Source organism: Heptranchias perlo, chromosome 16 (assembly GCF_035084215.1).
Source record: "Heptranchias perlo isolate sHepPer1 chromosome 16, sHepPer1.hap1, whole genome shotgun sequence".
Taxonomy (NCBI): Eukaryota; Metazoa; Chordata; class Chondrichthyes; order Hexanchiformes; family Hexanchidae; genus Heptranchias; species Heptranchias perlo.
The window spans coordinates 44,232,289-44,257,942 of NC_090340.1; the positions used below are offsets into that span (position 1 = coordinate 44,232,289).

The 25,654-nt window shown below is 42.4% G+C and overlaps 1 protein-coding gene across 3 annotated transcripts in view; it reads left to right on the plus strand.

The window, feature by feature from the left end:
• Window positions 1-25,654, plus strand: part of ctu2 (cytosolic thiouridylase subunit 2 homolog (S. pombe)) — a 30,972-nt gene that overhangs the window by 2,661 nt on the left and 2,657 nt on the right. For 2 of the 3 annotated variants that reach the window (XM_067998051.1, XM_067998053.1), the window contains exons 2-14: window positions 2,671-2,745; window positions 4,516-4,594; window positions 5,593-5,652; window positions 14,949-15,009; window positions 15,923-16,032; window positions 16,186-16,550; window positions 18,569-18,704; window positions 19,508-19,639; window positions 21,235-21,326; window positions 21,883-21,983; window positions 22,352-22,526; window positions 24,468-24,534; window positions 25,411-25,469. In XM_067998051.1, coding sequence (XP_067854152.1) covers window positions 2,671-2,745; window positions 4,516-4,594; window positions 5,593-5,652; window positions 14,949-15,009; window positions 15,923-16,032; window positions 16,186-16,550; window positions 18,569-18,704; window positions 19,508-19,639; window positions 21,235-21,326; window positions 21,883-21,983; window positions 22,352-22,526; window positions 24,468-24,534; window positions 25,411-25,469 — 1,512 coding nt within the window. The remainder of the gene's footprint in view (window positions 1-2,670; window positions 2,746-4,515; window positions 4,595-5,592; window positions 5,653-14,948; window positions 15,010-15,922; window positions 16,033-16,185; window positions 16,551-18,568; window positions 18,705-19,507; window positions 19,640-21,234; window positions 21,327-21,882; window positions 21,984-22,351; window positions 22,527-24,467; window positions 24,535-25,410; window positions 25,470-25,654) is intronic. The other variant, XM_067998052.1, reaches the window with a different exon arrangement.

Consider the following 25,654-nt stretch of genomic DNA (forward strand, 5'->3'; position numbering starts at 1 on the left):
GAATTTTATACGTTTCAATGAGATCACCTCTCATTCTTCCAAACTCCAGAGAGTATAGGCCCATTCTCGCCTCATAGGACAGCCCTCTTATCCCAGCAATCAATGTAGTGAACCTTCGTTGCACCCCCTCTAAGGGAAGTATATCCTTCCTTCCTTCCTTAGGTAAGGAGACCAAAACTGTACACAGTACTCTAGGTATGGTAATGCATTTGGGGAGGGCAAACAAGGCAAGGGAATACACAATAAATGGGAGGATACTGAGAGGTGTAGAAGAACAGAGGGACCTTGGAGTGCATATCCACAGATCCCTGAAGGTAGCAGGGCAGGTAGATAAGGTGGTTAAGAAGGCATACGGGATACTTGCCTGTATTAGCTGAGGTATAGAATATAAGAGCCGGGAGGTTATCCTTGAACTGTATAAAACACTGGTTAGGCCACAGCTAGAATACTGCGTCCAGTTCTGGTCACCACATTACAGGAAAGATGTGATTGCAGTAGAGCGGGTACAGAGGAGATTTACGAGGATGTTACCAGGACTGGAGAACTTTAGGTATGAGGATAGATGGGATAGGCTGGGGTTTTCTTTGCAATAGAGGAGGCTGAGGGGAGTTTTAATTGGGGTGAATAAAATTATGAGGGGCCTAGGTAGAGTGGATAGGAAAGGACCTATTTCCCTCAGCAGAGCGGTCAATAACCAGGGGGCATAGATTTAAAGTAATTGGTAGAAGGAGTAGAGGGGAGATGAGGGAAATGTTTTCACCTAGAGGTTGGTAGGGGTCTGGAACTCACTGGCTGAAAGGATGGTAGAGGCAGAAACCCTCATTACATTTAAAAGGTGCTTGGATGTGCCAGAACCTACAAGGCTACAGACGAAGACCTGGAAAGTGGGATTAGGCTGGATAGCTCTTTTTCGACCGGCACAGACATGATAGGCCTAATAGCTGCCTCCTGTGCCATAAATTTCTACGATTCTTTGGTCTCACTAAAGCCCTATATAATTGCAGCAAGACTTCCTTACTCTTATACTCCAACCCCCTTGCAATAAAGACGAACATACTGTTTGCTTTCCTAATTGCTTGCTGTACTTGCTTGTTAACTTCTGTGCTTCATGTACAAGCACACCCAAATCCCTCTGAATATCCACATTTACTAGTCTCTCACCTTTTAAAAATTATTCTGCTTTCCTATTCTTCCTACCAAAGTGGATAATATCACATTTCCCCATATTATACTCCATCTGCCACCTTCTTGCCCAATCACTCGACCTGTCTATATCCCTTTATAGCCTCTGTGCGTCCTCTTCACAGCTTAGCTTCCCACCTAGCTTTGTATCGTCAGTAAACTTGGATACATTGCACTTGGTCCCCTCATCTAAGTCATTGATGTAGATTGCAAATAGCTGAGGCCCAAGTATTGATCCTTGTGGCACCCCACTAGTTACAACCTGCCAACCCAAAAATGACCTGTTTGTTCCTTCTCTCTGTTTTCTGTCCGTCAACCAATCCTCAATCCATGCTAATATATTACCCCCAATTCCACGAGCCCATATCTTGGGTAACAACCTCTTGGCACCTCATCGAATGCCTTTTGAAAATCCAAATATACTACATCCACTGGTTTCCCCCTTATCTACCCTGCTAGTTACAGCCTCAAAAAAAACTTATATATTTGTCAAACATTATTTCCCTTTCATAAAACTGTTGACTCTGCCTAATCATATTATCATTTTCTAAATGCACTATTACCACGTCCTTAATAATAGATTCTAGCATTTTCCCTGCTACCGATGTCAGGCTAACTGGCCTATAGTTCCCTGTTTTCTCTCTTCCCTCCTTTCTTGAATAGCTGGTTTACATTAGCTACCTTCTAATTCATGGGAACCGTTCTAGAATATAGGGAAATCTGGAAGATCAAGACCAATGCATCCAGAATCTCTGCAGCCACCTCTTTTATAACCCTAGGATGTAGGCCATCAGGTCCAGGGGATTTGTCGGCTTTTAGGCCCATTAATTTCTCCAGTACTTTTTCTTTACTAATATTAATTACTTTAAATTCCTCGCTCTCATTAGACCCTTGGTTCCCCACTATTGTATGTTATTTGTGTCTTCTACTGTGAAGTTGGATACAAAATATTTGTTTAACATCTCTGCCATTTCCTTATTCTCTATTATAACTTCTCCTGTCTTTGCCTCTAAGGGACCCATGTTTTCTTTAGCTAATCTGTTCCTTTTTACATACTTGTAGAAGCTCTTACTAATTTTTTATATTTCTTGCTAGTTTACTCTCATTCAATTTTTTCCCTCTATCACTTTCTTTGTCATCCTTTGCTGATTTCTAAAACCCTCCCAATCCTCAGGGAGATAGTCAGATTAAAGATCACATACAGCCAATCACACTGGCCAAAATAATGGCAAATCTTATTTTAAAATGAAAACAACTTTACCTTTTATTATTATAGTAAATAATATGTGGTAACCTTTTTCAGTTCAAAAGTGTCCGATACACCAAGTTCCTTCTTCAGTTACCAACTGTTATACCTGTATCGCACTAGCTGCTTACTGTGTTAACATTAACCATTTATCCAAATTTGCATTGGTTCAGAAGTTTCATGGGAAATCTCAAAATACTTGAGTTGCTTTTTTACTTTACTGTATGAATTCCTTTCTGCAGTGTTGCACAGAAATGTATGAAATGCAAGGATGGTTCTGCAGTGTTGGTCATTCGAGTTGGAGATGCGTTTTGTAAGTAAGTATCAAAGTATACGGATTTCTCAATATGCAATTAGTTGTCAAATACAAAGCAACATAGGAACAGGAGTAGGCCATTCAGCCCCTCAAGCTTGTTCTGCCACTTAATTAGATCAAGGAAGATCTGTATCTTAAATCCACTTTAAATACATTGCAACTAGGGATAAATGAGGATATGTCAAAAGCATAAATAGATGTTAGAATGAAAACAAAATTTAAAAAGGGACATAGAAAGGAAGTAAAAATGGAGATTAGGAAGGCTAAGAACTGTACGATAGAAGACTGGCTGTAAAAATAAAAGGAAAGAGCAAAAGCTTTTGTAAGCACATAATAAAAGGATGGTCGAAAAAGGGGTTGAACCACTTAGATGAAGGCGTCATCTTGTAGATGGGAGTCGAGGAATAGTAGAAATGCCTAATAAGTATTTCACATCAGTTTTTACAGAAGAAGATGAAAGGACTGTAGGCGTACCCAAGAATGTGGAGAGCAACGGTAAAGAGAATTATTCAAAAGGACACTTTTTAAAAAAAAAGTTAATTGGACGAGAAATAGAAAAATCACCAGGCCCAGGTGGCATGTATCCTAGAATACTACAGAAAGTTAGGGAAGAACTAGTGGAAGCACTAGCTATAATTTTCCAAACATCTTTGGAAATGGGAATTGTGCCAGAAGAATGGAGGCCACAAAGGTAATTCTTCTGTTCAAGAAAGGGGAAAAGGATAAGACAGGAAATTATAGGCCACTTAATCTTAACTTGGATGTGGGTAAACTTCTGGAGTTTATAATGTGGGATGAAATTAAGGAACACTTACAAAGGCATGGGCTAATCAAGAACAGTTAACATGAATTTGTAAAGACATGACTAATTTAATTGAATTTCTTGAGGAAATCACTTTGTATAAATACAAGGACTGCATCAGAAAATTATTAAAAGGAATGTAACATTGTGGATAGAAAACAAAGAATAGCTTCTTAAATAGATGTTTTTGAATTGGCAGGATTTGAGTGGTGGAATGCCCAAGCCATTTGTATATTTTCCATTTGTAGAAATAATTTGGATATAGGCAGAAGAGAAATGATACTGGAGTATATTGCTGATGCCAAATTGGGGGGCATGGCAGACTGATGAAGAATGCGGGAGGTTGCAAGAGAACATAGGTAGATTACCAGGATGGCAAGATAAGTAAAAGGTGTAGTTCAATGAGAGAGTGTCAAGTAGTATATTTTGGGGAAAAGAATAGTGTAAGGAAGTATATCCTAAATGGTAAAACTCTTAACAGAGTTGAGAAACAGAAATCTGGGGATGCAAATAATCCCTTTAAAAGAGGGATTACAGGAAGAAAAGGCCTTTTAAAAAGGCAAATGGGAATCTGGGTACTGAATATAAAAACAAAGAAATCATGTTGAGTTTGTACAGGATGTTGGTTAGATCACAATTGAAGTACTGTGTGCAGTTCTGGGTATTGTATTATAGGAAGCATATTGGCACCAAGAGTTCTGAAGAAAGGTTTGAAAAATTGTGGCTTTCACTGGAACAGAGAAAGTTAGAGGTTTTCAAACTTAGAGAAGTTTTGAGGGTAATTAGCGAAAGGTTTTCACTGGTAATCGGTAACAAGGAGACCAACTTTAAGTGTGAATAACCTGGATTTTCCATTATTGTACTACCTATTCCATTTAGACTAATGGAGTCATTGGCATCAAAAAAATACCTGAAAATTTAGAATGCTTCAGCTTTCCAGCAGTAACGTTTATGTTCCCTCTCACTCAGATCCTGCTTCAGAGAATACTTTGTACACAAATTCCGTGCCATGCTAGGGAAGACACGCTTAATTTTTCCAGGAGAACAGGTGAGTAATGCAAATAGATGTATTTGCTTCAAAAATTATATTTATATATGAAAATATCCTAGTACTGGATTTAAAATTTAAAACTTTTTATTGTACAGTCTAGGTTAAGGGGTTGATAGGCTGCTACTTCGGGAGCAGTGGTTATTACAGGTAGCCTGATGCTTTTCAGCAGGAGTCACTGGATTGCAATTGGGAGCTGATTTTTTTTTTCTCTTCCTTAGCAAAGGAGTCCTGAGGAAAACTGTCTCAGGAAATTTATCCCCGCTGTCACTCCTAGCCAAGATAACTGGCTCAGATTACACCGGGAATCAAACCTGGGCCCTTCTTGATATGTAAGGCTCAGTACCACACTAGGCAATGTATTTCTAAGCTATCAGGGAAGCTCTATTATTAAACTTCAATATCACGGGTGTATTTTATTTTCAGGAATTTTTTCCTTCTCCATAAATTAAAGTTAGATAGTGGTGAAGGGAAACAACTAAGGATCTAAGATGAACAAAAATCAACACTGCTTTTACTTGCAAGATGGCAATAGTGCAGGGAGAGCTTAGGGGAAATTTATTTACATAAATATTTATTGGAGCATGGAATACTTTGCCTCAGGGAGTGGTTGAGGTAGAGACCTTTGCATTGTTTAAGGGAAAATTGGATAAATATTTGATACAGAGGGAGATACAGGGCTATGGGGAGAGGGTGGGATTGGATTTGGATTGACTAGCAAAAAGCTGGCACAGACATGATGGGCTGAATGGTGACTTTCTGTGCTGTAAATGTCTACGGTTTTATGCCAAATTGCTATTTAGTTTGACAAAACTGGATATTAGCTCACTTCTGAGTTGTAAGTAAGTGCTATTTGCCAATCCTAAAATTGTTAACCTAAGACTAAATTTCCTGAAGGTGCTCTGCATTTGCTGAGCTGCTAGGTGACAGAATTTTGTAGGGATAACTAGAAATTTTTAATGTGGTTCTCTTATTTCTTTTTGCTATTATTTGAACAGGTCTTGCTGGCATTATCAGGTGGTCCCACATCTAGTGCAATGCTTTGTCAGGTTCAAGAGGTACTGTATTATAATTAATATCAAGCTTAGTGTCCTTTCTAAACAGTGGTTCACACATATGTGGTAAAATAAATTATTAGTTATCATTTGTTAATGTCTCAATTACTGCATCATTTGGTCAGATGCATTATAAGTGTCATTAAAGGATTTGTAATCCCAACAAAAATAAACTAAAATTTAAAATTTTTCTGCCACTTGCTACTATTAGCACGGTTAAGATTGGGTTGAGTATTAAAATAGAATATTGTAATTATAGTGGCTGATTCAGAAATTTGATACATCTCTAATAATGTGTTTATATTTTTATTAGACTGAAGTTAACCATTTGTTGTGACTTTATAGTACATCATTACTTTGAAACCCCAATAGAAGAAAAGATGGAATCAGAGAAAGGTTACAGCACGGAAGGAGGCCTTTCGGCCCATCGTGTCCGTGCCTGCTCTATGCAAGATCAATCCAGCTAGTAACACCCCCCCCCCCCCCCCCCCGTCCTGTCCCCGTAGCCCTGCGATTTTTTTCCTTTCAAGTACTTATCCAGTTCCCTTTTGAAAGCCACAAGTGAATCTGCCTCCACCACCTCCCCTGGCAGCGCATTCCAGATCCTAACCACTCGCTACGTAAAAAAGTTTTTCCTCATGTCACCTTTGGTTCTTTTGCCAATCACCTTAAATCTATGTCCTCTGGTTCTTGACCCTTCCACCAATGGGAAAAGTTTCTCTCTATTCTGTCTAGACCCGTCATGATTTTAAATACCTCTATCAAATCTCCTCTCAACCTCTGTTCCAAGGAGAACAACCCCAGCTTCTCCAATCTATCTATTTAACTAAAGTCCCTCAACCCTGGAATCATTCTAGTAAATCTTTTCTGCACCCTCTGTAAGGCCTTCACATCTTTCCTAAAGTGCAGTGCCCAGAACTGGACACAATACTCCAGTTGTGGTCTAACCAGTGTTTTAGATAGGTTCATCATGACTTCCCTGCTTTTGTACTTTATGCCTCTATTTATAAAGTCCAGGATCCTGTATGCTTTTTTAACTGCTTTCTCATCCCGCCCTGCCACTTTCAACGATTTGTGCACATATACCCCCAGATCTCTCTGTCCCTGTATCCCTTTTAGAATCATGCCCTCTAGTTTATATTGCCTCTCCTTGTTCTTCCTACTGAAATGTATCACTTCACATTTTTCTGCGTTAAATTTCATCTGCCACGTGTCCGCCCATGCCACCAGCCTGTCTATATCCTCTTGAAGTCTATCACTATCCTCCTTACAGTTTACTACCCTTCCAAGTATTGTGTCATCTGCAAATTTGGAAATTGTGCCCTGTACACCCAAGTCCAAGTCATTAATACATATCAAGTGGTCCTGGTTCCGACCCTTGGGGGACACCCTGTACACCTCCCTCCAATCTGAAAAACAACTGTTCATCACTACTCTCTGCTTCCTGCTACTTAGCCAATTTTGCATCCATGCTGCTACTGCCCCCTTTATTCCATGGGCTTCAATCTTGATGACAAGCCTATTATGCGGCACTTTATGAAACGCCTTTTGAAAGTCCGTGTACACCACATCAGCCGCATTGCCCTCATCAACCCTCTCTGTTACCTCATCAAAAAACTCTATCAAGTTAGTTAAACACGATTTGCCTTTAACAAATCATAGAATCATAGAAGTTTACAACATGGAAACAGGCCCTTCGGCCCAACATGTCCATGTTGCCCAGTTTATACCACTAAGCTAGTCCCAATTGCCTGCACTTGGCCCATATCCCTCTATACCCATCTTACCCATGTAACTGTCCAAATGCTTTTTAAAAGACAAAATTGTACCCGCCTCTACTACTGCCTCTGGCAGCTCGTTCCAGACACTCACCACCCTTTGAGTGAAAAAATTGCCCCTCTGGACCCTTTTGTATCTCTCCCCTCTCACCTTAAATCTATGCCCCCTCGTTATAGACTCCCCTACCTTTGGGAAAAGATTTTGATGATCTACCTTATCTATGCCCCTCATTATTTTATAGACTTCGAAAAGATCACCCCTAAACCTCCTACTCTCCAGGGAAAAAAGTCTCAGTCTATCCAACCTCTCCCTATAAGTCAAACCATCAAGTCCCGGTAGCATCCTAGTAAATCTTTTCTGCACTCTTTCTAGTTTAATAATATCCTTTCCATAATAGGGTGTTCAGAACTGTACACAGTATTCCAAGTGTGGCCTTACTAATGTCTTGTACAACTTCAACAAGACATCCCAACTCCTGTATTCAATGTTCTGACCAATGAAACCAAGCATGCTGAATGCCTTCTTCACCACCCTATCCACCTGTGACTCCACTTTCAAGGAGCTATGAACCTGTACTCCCAGATCTCTTTGTTCTATAACTCTCCCCAACGCCCTACCATTAATGGAGTAGGTCCTGGCCCAATTCGATCTACCAAAATGCATCACCTCACATTTATCTAAATTAAACTCCATCTGCCATTCATCGGCCCACTGGCCCAATTTATCAAGATCCCGTTGCAATCCTAGATAACCTTCTTCACTGTCCACAATGCCACCAATCTTGGTGTCATCTGCAAACTTACTATCCATGCCTCCTAAATTCTCATCCAAATCATTAATATAAATAACAAATAACAGCGGACCCAGCACCGATCCCTGAGGCACGCCGCTGGTCACAGGCCTCCAGTTTGAAAAACAACCCTCTACAACCACCCTCTGTCTTCTGTCGTCAATCCAATTTTGTATCCAATTGGCTACCTCACCTTGGATCCCATGAGATTTAACCTCATGTAACAACCTACCATGCGGTACCTTGTCAAAGGCTTTGCTAAAGTCCATGTAGACCACGTCTACTGCACAGCCCTCATCTATCTTCTTGGTTACCCCTTCAAAAAACTCAATCAAATTCGTGAGACATGATTTTCGACTCACAAAACCATGCTGACTGTTCCAAATCAGTCCCTGCCTCTCCAAATGCCTGTAGATCCTGTCTCTCAGAATACCCTCTAACAACTTACCCACTACAGATGTCAGGCTCACCGGTCTGTAGTTCCCAGGCTTTTCCCTGCCGCCCTTCTTAAACAAAGGCACAACATTTGCTACCCTCCAATCTTCAGGCACCTCACCTGTAGCGGTGGATGATTCAAATATCTCTGCTGGGGACCCGCAATTTCCTCCCTAACCTCCCATAACGACCTGGGATACATTTCATCAGGTCCTGGTGATTTATCTACCTTGATGCGCGTTAAGACTTCCAGCACCTCCCTCTCTGTAATATGTACACTCCTCAAGACATCACTATTTATTTCCCCAAGTTCCCTAACATCCATGCCTTTCTCAACCGTAAATACCGATGTGAAATATTCATTTAGGATCTCACCCATCTCTTGTGGTTCCGCACATAGATGACCTTGTTGATCCTTAAGAGGCCCTGCTCTCTCCCTAGTTACTCTTTTGCCCTTTATGTATTTGTAGAAGCTCTTTGGATTCTCCTTTGCCTTATCTGCCAAAGCAATCTCATGTCCCCTTTTTGCCCTCCTGATTTCTCTCTTAACTCGACTCTGGCAATCTCTATACTCTTCAAGGGATCCACTTGATCCCAGCTGCCTATGCATGTCATATGCCTCCTTCTTCTTTTTGACTAGGGCCTCAATCCCCCGAGTCATCCAAGGTTCCCTACTTCTACCAGCCTTGCCCGTCACTTTATAAGGAATGTGCTTACCCTGAACCCTGGTTAACACACTTTTGAAAGCCTCCCACTTACCAGATGTCCCTTTGCCTGCCAACAGACTCCCAATCAACTTCTGAAAGTTCCTGTCTAATACCATCAAAATTGGCCTTTCCCCAATTTAGAATTTTAACTTTTGGGCCAGACCTATCATTCTCCATAGCTATCTTAAAACTAATGGAATTATGATCACTGGTCCCAAAGTGATCCCTCACTAACACTTCTGTCACCTGCCCTTATTTCCCAAGAGGAGGTCAAGTTTTGCCCCCTCTCTAGTCGGGCCATCCACATACTGAATGAGAAATTCCTCCTGAATACATTCAACAAATTTCTCTCCAAGCCCCTAATGCTATGGCTGTCCCAGTCAATGTTGGGAAAGTTAAAGTCCCTTACTATTACCACCCTATTTTTCTTGCAGCTGTCTGTAATCTCCTTACATATTTGCTCCTCAATTTCCCGTTGACTATTTGGGGGTCTGTAGTACAATCCTATCAAAGTGATCTCTCCCTTCTTATTTTCAGTTCTACCCATATAGACTCAGTGGGCGAACCCTCGGATATATCCCCTCTCACTACTGCCGTGATGTTCTCCCTAATCAAGAACGCAACTCCCCCTCCTCTCTTACCTCCTGCTCTATCTTTCCTATAGCATCTGTACCCTGGAACATTGAGCTGCCAGTCCTGCCCCTCCCTTAGCCATGTTTCAGTAATAGCTATAACATCCCAGTCCCATGTACCCATCCATGCCCTGAGTTCATCTGCCTTGCCCATCAGACTTCTTGCATTGAAATAAATGCAGTTTAATCTGGACTTCCCTTGGTCTTTGCCCTGCTTTCTCAGACCATCTGTCCGGTCATGTTCTGTACACTCTCCCTTACTGCCTTTTGTTTCTGTCACCACTTTACTTCCCACTGACTTCCTGCATCGGTTCCCATCCCCTTGCCACATTAGTTTAAACCCTCCCCAACAGCACTAGCAAACACTCCCCCTAGGACATTGGTTCCAGTCCTGCCCAGATGTAGACCGTCCAATTTGTACTGGTCCCACCTCCCCCAGAACCGGTTCCAATGGCCCAGGAATTTGAATCCCTCCCTCTTGCACCATCTCTCATTCATCCTAGCTATCCTGTCATTCCTACTCTGACTAGCCCGTGGCACTGGTAGCAATCCTGAGATTACTACCTTTGAGGTCCTAATTTTTAGTTTAACTCCTAACTCCCTAAATTCAGCTTGTAGGACCTCATCCCGTTTTTTACCTATATCGTTGGTACCTATATGCACCACGACAACTGGCTGTTCACCCTCCCCCTCCAGAATGTCCTGCAGCCGCTCCGAGACATCCCTGACCCTTGCACCAGGGAGGCAACATACCATCATGGAGTCTCGGTTGCGTCCGCAGAAACGCCTGTCTGTACCCCTTACAATCGAGTCCCCTATCACTATAGCTCTGCCACTCTTTTTCCTGCCCTTCTGTGCGGCAGAGCCAGCCACGGTACCATGAACCTGGCCATTGCCACCTTCCCCTGGTAAGCCATCTCCCCCAACAGTATCCAAAACGGTATACCTGTTTTGGAGGGAGATGACCGCAGGGGACCCCTGCACTGCCTTCCTACTCTTCCTCTGTCTGTTGGTCACCCATTCACTATCTCCCTCAGTAATTTTTATCTGTGGTGTGACCAACTCACTGAACGTGCTATCCACAACTTCCTCAGCATCGCGGATGCTCCAAAGTGAGTCCATCCGCAGCTCCAGAGCCGTCAAGCGGTCAAACAGTAGCTGCAGCTGGACACACTTCCCGCAGGTGAAGGAACCAGGGACACAGGAAGGATCCCTGAATTCCCACATCTCGCAAGAGGAACATGACACGGCTCTGGGATCTCCTGCCATGACTTAACCCTTAAGTTAGCTTAACAACAACTACAATGTCAAGAGGAAAAAAAAAAGGAAAGAAAAACTACTTACCAGTCACCAGCCAATCACTTACCTGTTGGCTGTGACTTCGTGCCTCCAGCAGCTGCAGTAGCTCGATCCTCCTCCTAAACAATCAGCAACTCACCAATCAGCTCCTTCCCTTCTGCTGACGTCACTTTGGGGTTTTTTTTTCTCTCTCCCTAACCCTCGCGCTCGGCCGCTCCTCTGCTCCGCCACCTCAGCTGATCCTGTGCTCCTGACTCCCGCCTCTGCTCCGCCGCCTCAGCTGATCCTGTGCTCCTGACTCCCGCCTCTGCTCCGCCACCTCAGCTGATCCTGTGCTCCTGACTCCCGCCTCTGCTCCGCCGCCTCAGCTGATCCTGTGCTCCTGACTCCCCCCTCTGCTCCGCCGCCTCAGCTGATCCTGTGCTCCTTACTCCTGCCTCTGCTCCGCCGCCTCAGCTGATCCTGTGCTCCTGACTCCCGCCTCTGCTCCGCCGCCTCAACTGATCCTGTGCTCCTGACTCCCGCCTCTGCTCCGCCGCCTCAGCTGATCCTGTGCTCCTGACTCCCGCCTCTGCTCCGCCGCCTCAGCTGATCCTGTGCTCCTGACTCCCGCCTCTGCTCCGCCGCCTCAGCTGATCCTGTGCTCCTGACTCCCGCCTCTGCTCCGCCGCCTCAGCTGATCCTGTGCTCCTGACTCCCGCCTCTGCTCCGCCGCCTCAGCTAATCCTGTGCTCATGACTCCCGCCTCTGCTCCGCCGCCTCAACTGATCCTGTGCTCTTGACTCCCGCCTTTTTATGGGCCGCTCCTCTGTTCCGCCGCCTCAGCTGATCCTGTGCTCCTGACTCCCGCCTTTTTATGGGCCGCTCCTCTGCTCCGCCGCCTCAGCTGATCCTGTGCTCCTGACTCCCGCCTTTTTATGGGCCGCTCCTCTGCTCCGCCGCCTCAGCTAGCTTTCTCTAATCAATCCACACTTGTCCAAGTGACTGCTAATTCTGTCCCGGATTATTGTTTCTAAAAGTTTGCCCACCACCGAGGTTAAACTGACTGGCCTGTAGTTGCTGGGTTTATCCTTACACCCTTTTTTGAACAAGGGTGTAACATTTGCAATTCTCCAATCCTCTGGCACGACCCCTGCATTTAAGGATGTTTGGAAAATTACGGCCAGTACCTCCGCAATTTCCACCGTTACTTCCCTCAGCAACCTAGGATGCATCCCATCTGGACCGGGTGACTTACATACTTTAAGTTAGCCTTTCTCGTACCTCCCCTTTATCAATTATTAGCCCAGTATCTCATCTACATCTTCCTTGGTAAGGACAGATGCAAAGTATTCATTTAGTACTTGAGCCATGCCCTCTGCCTCCATGAGTAGATCTCCTTTTTGGTTCCTGATCAACCTCATCCCTCCTTTTACTACCCGTTTACTGTTTACGTGCCCATAGAAGACTTTTGGATTCCCTTTTATGTTTGCCGCCAGTCTATTCTCATACTCTCTCTTTGCCCCTCTTATTTCTTTTTTCACTTCCCCTCTGAACTTTCTATATTCAGCCTGGTTCTCACTTGTGTTATTAACCTGACATCTGTCATATGCCCCTTTTTTCTGCTTCATCTTACTCTCTATCTCTTTTGTCATCCAGGGAGCTCTGGCTTTAATTGGCCTACCTTTCTCCCTCATGGGAATGTACCTAGACTGTACCTGAACCATCTCCTCCTTAAAGGCTGCCCATTGTTCAATTACTGTTTTGCCTGCCAATCTTTGATTCCAATTTACCCGGGCCAGATCAGTTCTCATCCCATTGAAATTGGTCCTCCTCCAATTAGGTATTTTTACTTTAGAGTGGTCTATGTCCTTTTCCATTGCTATTCTAAACCTTATGATACTATGACCGCTGTTCCCTAGATGTTCCCCCACTGACACTTGCTCCACTTGGCCTGCCTCATTCCTCAGAACCAAGTCCAGCAATGCATCCTTCCTCGTTGGGCCAGAAGCGTACTGGTCAAGAAAGTTCTCAACACACATCAAAAATTCCTCCCACTCTTTGCCCCTGATGTTATTACTATCCCAGTCTATATTAGGATAGTTGAAGTCCCCTGTTATCACTACTCAGTCGCTTTTGCACCTCTCTGTAATTTCCCTGCAAATATGCTCCTCTATTTCCTTCCCACTAGTTGGTGGCCTATAGAATATACCCAGTAGTGTAATGGCATCTCTATTGTTTCATAACTCTAACCAAATAGCTTCTGTCCTTGAACCCTCCAGGACATCCTCTCTCTTCAGCACTCCAGAATTCTCCTTAATCAATACTGCCACCCTCCCCTCCTTTCTTCCTTTCCCTATCTTTCCTGAACACCACCTATCCAGGGATATTTAGCACCCAATCCTGCCCTTTTTTGACCATCACCACATCATATTCCCATGTGGCTAATTGCGCCTTGTTTAACATGCTTTGCGCGTTTACACACATGCACTGTAAACCTATCTTAGACTTTCTTGTACTCTCTCTTAGTCTGGTCCCATCTACTACTGTACTATTTCTTGCCCTAGTGCTATCTTTCCCTCCCAATCATTTGTGCACCGGGATAGTAGCATTCTTCTTTCCAATGCTACGTATGCTGGTGCCTATCCCCCTGCCAAATTAGTTTAAACCCCCCCCCCCCCCCCAGCACTAGTGAACCTCCCCGCGAGGACATTGGTCCCAGCTCCGTTGAGCTGCAAACCGTCCAGCTTGTACAGGTCCCATCTCCCCCAGAACTGGTCCCATGCCCCAGGAATCTAAAGTCCTCCCTCCTGCACCATCTCTCCAGCCACGCATTCATCTGCTCTATCCTCCTATTTCTATACTCACTAGCACGTGGCACTGGGAGTAATCCGGAGATTACTACCTTTTGAGGTCCTGCTTCTTAATCTCTTTCCTAACTCCTTAAAATCGGCCTGCAGGACCTCATCCCTCTTTCTGCCTATGTTGTTGGTACCAATATGGACCACGACCTCTGGCTGTTCACCCTCCCCCTCCAGAATGTTCTGCAGCCGTTCAGTGACATCCTTGACCCTGGCGCCAGGGAGGCAACATACCATCCTGGAATCACATCTGCGGCCGCAGAAACGCCTGTCTGTTCCCCAACTATAGAATCCCCTATCATTATCGCTCTCTTGACCTTTCTCTGAAACTCAGAGCTTGAGCTCCTCCAGCTGAAGACACTTCCTGCACGTGGTTGTCCAGGACATGGTCCTGGAGTTCCCACATGGCACAGGGTGTGCATTCGACAGGTCAGAGGTGCCCTGCCATGCCTCGATTTATTAGATTATTAACTAAACTTAACTGAATATAAACTAAAGACTTAAAATAAACACTCACCAGCTACTCACCAATCAGCTCCTTCCCTTGTGCTGACGCCACTTCGGGTTTTTTCTCTCTCCCTGATGGTCGCGCTCTGGTGCCTGCCTTTTTATGGGCCGTTCCCGCTCCGCCGCCTCAGCTGCTCTTGAGCCTCCGACTCCAGCCTTTTTATGGGCCGCTCCCTCTCCTCTGCTCTGCCGCCTTAGCTACGATAAATGAGTTGCTGCAGAAATTGCTTTAAAGAAATTTTTTATATTGTACTGTTGGGCAAATAGATTTACATTAGCAAAATATAGTAAACCTTTGTTTCTCTTTTAGGGTTTGTGTAGAGAAGCTCCAAAGAAGTTGCGCTTTTCTCCTGGGATTATCCACATAGATGGTATAGTATGGTGTAGTTTGTAACATTTTAAGTAAATGGATATGTGGGTAATTTAGCTTTCATTTCTATAACTGTCAGTGGAAATTGATGCAATATATTCTGTACTTAAAAACAAAAATCACCAATTGTTGACAAAGATTATGGTATTATGTGGAGCATCTCATTTTGTAGGGATAAATAGGGGACATGGATTGGATGTTAGCCTCGGTGGACGTATAGTGGTATTGATATTGAAACCACAAAAAAGTACATAGTTGCTGAAGCAGGCACTTTTATAATGCAATAAAACATTAAACCACTTCACAGAAGTTAAAAAATAAATGGATGCTGAACAGTGGTGAGAGAAGTGTTGGGATTTTGATAGAGGCAAGAACAAAGGCATGAGCTTTAAGGAGCTTTTTGAAGGAATGGGAGAGGTAGCAAGGCAGTAGGGGCTAGGGAGAACATTCCAGAGTTTAGGGCTCAGATGGCTGAAGGCTATACTAATGAAAGTGGAGTGAGGAAGAGGAATACAAACAAGACCAAAGTTGAAGAGCAGGGGGTGCATGCTGGAACATAGGGCTGAAGGAGGTAGAGAGGAGTGAGGCCATGGATGTACATGCAGATGACCACAAGGATTTTGAAATCGATGTTGCGGGATGAAGAGTCGTTGATGGTTAGTGAGGATGGGTGATAAGGGAGTAGGACTTAGTGCAGGATAGGATGGCATGATGAACTTTTAGATGCATTGTGATTTGTGAAGGGTGGAATATGGTAGCCAGCAAGGGAAGCATCGAGTGTAATTGAGTCTGGTCAGTTGAGGCAGAGGTGAAAATAGACACAGAAAGCTATGCTTGTAGATGTGTATGCATCAGCACTGGCTGTCACATAGAAGGCTAATTGTTAATATCTCTTTCCTCTTTCACCTACTTAGAGGGAGCAGTGTGTGGAAGGAGTCTAGAAGAAAGACAGGCTACTTTATCGCAGCTGGAAGGCGTGTTCCAGGCTTCAGGATTCCCCTACCATATAGTCTATTTAGAGGAGGTAATTTTATCAAAGTATCCTCATAATTCTGACTTTGTGGAAGTTTTAGGAATGCAGTCATTGAGGTTTTATATTTTAATTTTAATCCCAAGTGAAATTGATGCTATTTATCTAAAAGTTCTTGTTATTACCTTGACTGCTTTTGTTCTGTAGGTGTTCAAATTACCTAATTCCATGCTGCAGACTGTTTCTTCCAGTCCAGCAAACCATGGTGAGAATTACAAAGAGGCAGTAGATGGTTTTCTACAAAAGCAGCAAGAGACCCTGATTCATGCAGTGAAAAGACCTACAGTTGTGGAGCAGTGGAATGCCACACATTCTGAAGAACAGGTTCAAACAAAACTTGCTCAACTCAGTATCTGTGATCTTTTTAGTAAAGAAATTTCTGAGAATACCTTCTCTGAAACTTCCTCCAGTGGAGAATTGCCATTTACCTTGGCACAAACAGAAGCAATAAAGGAACTGTTTAGTTCAATAAAGACACTGACCGCTAAAGAGGAATTGCTGCAAACATTACGGTAAACAGTAATCTCTTATGTTCCTTCATAGTAGATCGTCATATTTTGCTTTTATGATAAGATCATAACCTGCCACAGTGATCCTTCAATATGATGTTGCAACCTATTTATACTGAACTTTCAGAATCCACTATATCTTTTTATTTACTTCAACTAAAATGGATACTCCTTCTGTAGTCAAAATCTCAGCAGTAATTGTCCAGTGCTTTACCCATCAGGAACAGTCAAATGTATCTCACAGAATCAAATAAAACTAGCAGTAGTTTCTATGCACTGACATCATCTCATATTTTCATTTCATTTTTCCAGTTTTCTTCCCTCTCCTCCTAAAGCTGCTAACATTTGCAAAGCAGTGATTGCATGGGTGCAGGTTCCCTTCTGGTACATTGCTAAAATGATCAATCTTCATGTGTGAGTCTCGACAGTTGAGTATCAGTAAGCTATTCAACCACGCAGGTATCGCAGCTGAGCCCAATCCATTCGGCACCCAGCATCTATACAAGTGCACTTTCAAACAGGATTGTTCAGCTAGAACAACAACTTGCATTTATATAAAACCTTTAACAAAGTAAAATGTCCCAAGGTACTTCACAGGAGCATTAACAAACAAAATTTGACACTGAGCCACAAAAAAAACATAAGGAGATATTAGGACAGGTGACCAAAAGCTTGGCCAAAGAGGTAGGCTTTAAGGAGCATCTTTAAGGAGGAGAGGTTTAGGGAGGGAATTCCAGAGCTCAGGGCCTACGCAGCTGAAGGCATGGCCACCAATGGTGGAGCGATTAAAATCGGGGATGGGCAAGAGGCCAGAATTGGAGGTGCACAGAGACCTTGTAGGGTTGGAGAAGGTTACAGAGATTGGAAGGGGCAAAGCAATGGAGGGCTTTGAAAACAAGGATGAAAATTTTAAAATCGAGGTGTTGCTGGACCAGGAACCAATGTAGGTCAGTGAGCACAGGGGTGATGGGTGAATGGGACTTGGTGCAAGTTAGGATACAGGCAGCAGAGGTTTGGGGAACTCAAGTTTATGGAGGGTGGAAGATGGGAGGCTGACCAGGAGAGCATTGGAATATTCAAGTCTAGAGGTAACAAAGGGATGGATGAGGGTTTCAGCAGCAGATGAGCTGAGGTAGGGGTGGCGAGGTTAGAGGTGGAAGTAGGCTGTCTTAGTGATGGAGCGGATATGTGGTTGGAAGCTTATCTCGGGGTCAAATAGGACGCCAAGGTTGCGAATGGTCTGGTTCAGCCTCAGACAGTGGCCAGGGAGAGGGATGGAGTCGATGGCTAGGGAACGGAGTTTGTGGTAGGGATCGAAAACAATGGCTTCTGTCTTCCCAATATTGGTTGGAGGAAATTTCTGCTCATCCAGTACTGGATGTCGGACAAGCAATGTGACAAATCAGAGACAGTGGAGGGGTCAAGTGATGTGGTGAGATAGTGATGAAAAGTGAAAAACAGGCTGATTTCCTGTTTTTTTTTTAAACTCCCTCCCCCCTTCCCGCAGAAGCCAATTGTAAGGCCCCAAATGCTAGTTGGAGCGTCTTGTTTAAATTATTCCTAACAGCCAGCTCAAAATAGAAAGAAAAGAGCTTGCATTTATATAGTGCCTTTTACTACGTCAGAACTTAACCCAAAGCGAATCACAACCCATGAAGTGCTTTTGTAAGTGTAGTCACTGTTGTAGTATAGGGAAATTGTGATGTCAAGCCTTTGTAGTGTAGACGGAAGCCGAAAGTTTGATGTCAGACACTGCTAGTTTTACCTTTTTAAACACGTGGATCGCTAGAAAACCTCATAGTGATTGTGAGAAGTGATGTTTACACAGTTGAAACCAAAGTCCACCATGACTGAAGCATTATGAGCTTTATTCAAATTTGTTATTCTTAGCCAGCTTTTTGCAGAAGTAAACTTGTGAAATTGGATCATTTTGACCAAGCTCTTGTATATGTGAATAGTTCTGCTTTTTTCTGGTCTTTGTAGATTTTACATCTCTTAAAAGAAAATACATTTCTCAACAGACAACATCTGCTCTTGTACACTGCAAGGATCAAAGGTTACACAAAAATAATGATGGGAGACAGCTGTACCCGATTGGCAGTAAAACTTCTGACTAACATTTCGTTGGGACGTGGAGCCTCACTTGCCATTGATATAGTGAGTAAAGTAAACTACCTGTATAAGGTTAAAAGATAATTTGACAATGATGGGTCTGGGCTCTAATAATTGCAAACTTCATCATTGAAAAAAATATATTGAAAGAGGAATATTTGGACTAATTAATCAATGCCACCATTTTTTTAAGAAGACATTGAAAAACTAGCTGAATATTGTGAAAGTGAGGCCATAACTATGACCTAGATGTGACACTATCCTCTGAATTGTTAAACTTGTATAGATCAAACCATGTTTGATGCCCCAAAATAATCTAATGTGTGACATGAAGATAAACAGTGTGTGGGTTTCTTTATTTCCTGGCATGTCAGTTAGATAATTTTTGTGTGCACTGCTGCCGCTAGGTGATTTGTTCTATTGTAGTAACTATTAAAATGATGGTTGGAAGAAAAACCTGATGAATGAATAGATGTTTTTAAAAAATGGTGACCACTCAAAGCCCTTATTGACCTGAGGTCATGACAAATCATAACATTTATCTCTGGATGACTAAATAATTAACTGGGAATATAAGTGTCAGCACTACACATGCATCCCAACAGAATTTAGAGATTACATGTCTTTTGCGAACTACATTTGTGTAAGTTTCTAATGCTGAATGTTCTAAAAGCAACTACAGTAACTGGGAATTGTAAATTATGCTGGGATCGTATACCTGTAGAATGTTATAGGCTTCATTTAGCACAATACTAAAATACAGTAACTGATTCTTAAACTGAAAATATTCACTGATACATGGACATGTACTGTTTACCATTCCAAATATTATTCCTTTCTTAACACAGGGATTCTCAGATAATCGTTACGGAGATATCATGATTGTACGGCCGATGAGGGAATATTCGTCTAAAGAAATTGCTTTCTACAATAAACTTTTTGATGTTCCTAATGTTTTCACCCCAGCATTAGATACAAAGGTAAGATAATTGATTGCGCTAATGGCTACAATGTCCTATCTGTTAATACAGTTTAGTGTACCAAAGCACATGTACAAAGAAAGAGCTGGGCACTAATGTCTAATCACTTTTCAATACCAGAAGATAGTGTATCTAGTATTTGTGCCACTCAAATCCTGCATTTCAGATCAGTTTTTCATGAAGTTTAAGACATTTTAAAAACAGCGATAGGAAAAGTAGGTTCATGTACCATATAATTTTGAAATTAGTCTCTTAGTCTATAGGATTTTAAGAGAGCTAACTAAATGCATAAAATTTGTCTTTACTTCCAACCTACCCCATTCTCATATTCTTGGTGGTAACCCATTATTTTAAATGGGTAACTACCTCTGTTAAAGTAGCAGAGGAATGTGGTTAGTGTTTATGCAACAGTGTTCAGTTCCATTCGCAACCCCTCAGATAAAGAAGGAGTCAGTGCCCGCATGTAGCAAGACCTGGACAACATCCAGGGTTGGGCTGAAAAGTGGCAAGTAACATTCACGCCAGACATGTGCCAGGCAATGACCATCTCCAGCAAGAGAGAGTCTAACCACCTCCCCATAACATTCAATGGCATTACCATCGCCGAATCCCCCACCATCAACATCCTGGGGGTCACCATTGACCAGAAACTTAACTGGACCAGCCACATAAATACTGTGGCTATAAGAGCAGGTCAGAGGCTGGGTATTCTGTAGTGAGTGACTCACCTCCCCAAAGCCTTTCTACCATCTACAAGGCACAAGTCAGGAGTGTGATGGAATACTCTCCACTTGCCTGGATGAGTGCAGCTCCAACAACAATCAAGAAGCTCGACACTATCTAGGACAAAGCAGCTCGCTTGATTGGCACTTCCTTCACCATCGGCGCACTGTGGCTGTAGTGTGTACCATCCACAGGATGCACTGCAGCAACTCGCCAAGGGTTCTTCAACAGCACCTCCCAAACCCACGACCTCTACCACCTAGAAGGACAAGGGCAGCAGGCACATGGGAACAACACCACCTGCACGTTCCCCTCCAAGTCACACATCATCCCGACTTGGAAATATATCGCCGTTCCTTCATTGTCGCTGGGTCAAAATCCTGGAGCTCCCTAACAGCTCTGTGGGAGAACCTTCACCACACGGACTGCAGCAGTTCAAGAAGACGGCTCACCACCACCTTCTCAAGAGCAATTAGGGATGGGCAATAAATGCTGGCCTCGCCAGCGACGCCCACGTCCCATGAACGAATGTTTAAAAAAAAATACCTCAGACCCAAACAGTAATTGCTAGGTTATTGTTGCCAGACAACTGGGTAGATTATCTGTTACCTGTCCTTTGTAGGATTTTTACTAGGAAAAAGGCAACCTCCTATCAATGAATTCATTTAAAAATATTAAATAGAGTATTTGAAGTTGCCACATGGATAGTAAAAATCATTAATTATAATACAGATATAGCTTTGCACAAAATTGTTTGATAACTGCATAATTTTGAATTGCAGCCCTGCTAGTTCAGTAAGAAAAGAACAAACTTTTGAACAAAAAGTTACTTGTCTAATCCATATGACAAAATCTGCTATTTCCTTTCACAGGCCAGCGATAAAGCAAGCATCCATCGACTGACTGAGAGTTTTGTGAACAAATTGCAGACTGATTTCCCATCCACTGTAAGCACAGTGTACAGGTAAGAATTGCACTGCTTTCTGACTTGGGTAAATATATCTGTAATAAGTAATATCTTCCCAAACATTGAAGATGTGCAGTAAATTGTGGGAATGTGAAACAAAAGGAATTATTTAATGTGCTTCTGAACTATCTGAAATTTTTCTATTAACTCATTTCACTCACCCCAAGATTTTCTCTGCTTGTTGCTCTTCCAAGGTTGTGCACCTCCTGCATCAAAGTGAGGCAGGTAGCCTGCTCCTACATCACTGCCAATGCTAATGTTGGCTGAAAGCTAAGAGATGCATAAGAACAGTCGACTGGAGACTCCCCATCCAATTTTTCCCTTCCAATGACTTTAGCCTCCACTCACAACCATGTTTTAGCACTGTGGTTGAGATCAGGAACACAATGGAATGTGAGGGAGTTTGAATGTATTCCACCACACTGTGGAAGCATGAATATCCTTTGCAACATTCATATTTCATTACAAAATGAGTTTCAATGATTAGTTAACATGAATTAAATATGGAGCATATAGTGTAATGGTTTGCAGTAATCAGCCTTTTTTCTTGTAGGACCAGTGAGAAGCTAAGTACAGCTTGCTCTGACTTCAACTATGGTGCTGAACAGACGGAGAAATGTCTGCTGTGTCTCTGTGCTATGGACACTAAAGTAGGTATGTTGTAAATACTAAAGACTCCCTCTTTAAATGATGTCCATGGATGCCACACTGACAGTGTTAAATGCAGCATGATGAGGTATTTTGCAATGTTTCTATATTCATTTTTTTCTCCTTTATAATTTAATTCCTTAAAATATAAGCCGTTCCTAACTTGGAAAGAGCATTAGACCCTCTTATGGGTAGACTTTTGTATTACACTCGTGATTTTCCAACAGATGGAAAGTAGTTCACAATTAAGGGATGTAAAATCTGGATTAATTGCTGGAATTGCTTAAGTAAGTTAGAAAATATCACTTGTGGGGCATTGTAAATTCTATAATCAGATTTTTTTTTAAAATTGTTGAATTTGTTATTCTCTTAAGAGGAAGCCTCAGCATTTCATGCTACCTTAATATCAGAAAAACTGTCACTTAAGCAGTCTCCTGACCAGATGCCCATTAAAAAGGTTACTGTGCAATCCTGCTGTGGTGGTGATGGAGAAGAGGAGAAAGGAAAATGCTGTGATGCACACTCAGAAGTGTGCTATTCAACAGGCAGGTAAGTGCTTACAAACAATGAAGTGTCTTTAAAAAGAAATGATGTGGAGATGCCGGTGATGGACTGGGGTTGTAAAATTGTTTACAATTTAAAAAGAAAGGCTGCAGAGAAATCGAACTACCGTCTGTCCCTTAATCCTGGCTGATTCTCATCCTCATACCAACCCAAGTGGAAAAGTCGAATCAATGAGAAAACCTAAAGCCTCCATTCTTGCTTTGGATTTACATGAATTCTGTTGTTGTACAGAGATAATGGCTAATGGGAATATGATGCAGTCTAGTTCTTGATAATTTAACGGAGACTTAAGATTTGTATAATGTGTCAAAGTGCCAGCAGATCCTGAAGTCAGGAATGGAGGTACAAAACATCCAGTATGGGATGAGCAGAAATTTCCTCCAATTAACCATTGGGAAGACTGAAGCTGTTGTCTTCAACCCCCGCCACAAACTCCGTTCCCTAGTCACCGATTCCATCCTCCCTAGCCACTGCCTCAGGTTGAACCAGACTGTTCGCAACCTCGGTGTCCTATTTGACTTTGAGCTGAGCTTCCAACCCCATATCCTTTCCGTTACTAAGACTGCCTACTTCCACCTCTGTAATATCACCCGTCTCTGCCCCTGCCTCAGCCCATCTGTTGCTGAAATCCTCATCCATGCTTTTGATACCTCCATACTCGACTATTCCAATGCTCTCTTGGCTGGCCTCCCATTTAACACCCTCCATAAACTTGAGCTCTTCCAAAACTCTGCTGCCTGTATCCTAACTTGAACCCAGTCCCGTTCACCCATCACCCCTGTACTCACTGACCAAAGCCTCCAATTGAAAATTCTCATCCTTGAGTTCAAATCTCTCCATGGCCTCAACCCTCCCTCTCTCTGTAACCTCCTTCAGCCTTACAACCCGCCGAGAACTCCGCGTTCCTACAACTCTGGCCTCTTGTGCATCCCCGACTTCCTTCGCCCCACTATTGGCGGCCATGCCTTCAGCTGTCTAGGTCCTAAGCTCTAAAACCTATCTCTTTGGCCAAGCTTTTGGTCAGCTGTCCTAATGTCTCCTTTGGCTCAGTGTCAATTTTTTCTGATTACACTCCTGTGAAGCATCGTGGGACATTTTACTCCGTTAAAGGCGATATATAAATGCAAGTTGTTATGAGCAGCACTACAGGAGACCCACGAGTACATTGAAAATTGGTGGCTAGAGTTCTCTACTGAAGTCATTTAAACCATTAACATTATAGCAGAGTCCATGTACAAATGCCATTGCCCATAAAATTCACATTGGACCAAATTACTGTAAAAAGTATCTTGTTTGGAAACTGATCTGATTGAGTTCTCCAACCATGTTTTATGCACTTCCACAAAACACAGTCTTCATCTCAGAATTGTTACTAGGACCTATTGTTTTTGTTAGTAAGATTTATTTTCTTCCCTAGATGAGGCCGCTACACCTTGGTCAAAATGGTGGGCAGACAGTTTGCTAATCGGGATCTGCCAATGCCACTCAGAGGTGTGTGACAGTGTCCCTAAAATGGCCCTTGCTGTTATTGGCTTCCATTCTGCTTTTCCGAGCATAGGCATGACTGAAATTGGAAATTCAGTGAGGGAACCACAGACCCAATCTGCATATCTGTTGCACCACAATGCCATGCATATGCAGTTTATAATTACAGATGAGCAATAAGAAAAATTAAATAACTGTTTGGTACTTTAACATTGATGAATATATTTGTTTTTTTAAAAGCTGCTTTTGGCTATTTGTGTCTCTTCCACCATTCCTCTTTTCAAAATTGCAAGCTGCCAAGAGAGGAGTAGGGTGTATTGAATTGTCAGACACTATATTTCATGTGAAAAGTCAATTTTTGATCTCTTGCTAATGTCAAAAATAAATTCCATGAAGTACAAGCTCTGTTACTTACCAATGAATTTTTGTTTGCTACCTCAGTAGTAATAGAACCACAGATCTCCTCACACTGCTATGCTACAGCTGTAGACTGACTGTCAAAGATATGGTGAGTCAGATTGTAAAACCCAAGATTTCTTCTCATTTCTGATTGGTCACAAGCAGTGCTTTTATAATGATGCTCCTAAGATTAGAAAACTTAGACTCTAACTTGCATTTTGTTTTTCTTTAGTGATGTATATACAAATCAAATAGAAAACTCCGATAGACTGATTTTTAGATATTGCGAGTCCAGAAAGGTGTTTTTCTTCTGCTAGGCTAAGCGGTTGCAATGTAGCAAAATTGTTTCGTTTTGGAAGCTGCATTTGGCACAGCTCTAACTAATCTAGTATTATATCTACATATATAGCGCGCATAGATTGTATGTTATGTATGCAAAGTATCTGCCACACTTTCCCCTAATCGGCTCAAATATATATATATATATATTATATATATATATCCATAAAGAAAAAAGCAGATCACACACCAATCACTTAAGTGATTGATGCTGATTGCCTCCAATATTACTAAATAGGTAAGACAACTAGCATTGAGCAGAGATGTGAAAACTCCCATCAGCAGTGATTGGTTTGCTTTGCAATCACCACTACCATTTACTAACCAGAGAACTAGCCAATTATGTTGTTTGAGATTTTATTTATATTGTTTTCAGCTGCAACCTTGAGCACTGACTGTGCTAAATAAGTGTTATATAAACCAACATAAAATTAATCTTGAAAAAAAGTCACCAAATCTGACCATAATGTCAGTTATTGTTTCTTAGAAATGCCCACCAAGAAGGACTACGTTTGATCTATTATGTTCCTGTCCAGGAAGTACTTGGTATTTGATACTTTCAAGATGTGCCACCGCTACATTGGACCATATATGTACTGAATGAAACTGCAATGAATTTTGTTTTCATTGACTGTTACTTTTGCAGGTGTCGCTGGATCTGTTACCACAATATGTCCTGTCTGAAGCAGAACGCAGGAAACGGAGGTGAATTTACATATGCTAAAGGATGAATTTAAATTATTTATTTATAAACCAGTCTAGATAACATTAATGTAAACAGATTTCCACAATATTGAGTCTTAGTGTAAGCAAATCAAAATTTAGGTCAGTCTTCCTACAAGGTATCTTTATGTTTGTATCGTTATGTATCTGGCCCCTCAGTAGCAGCA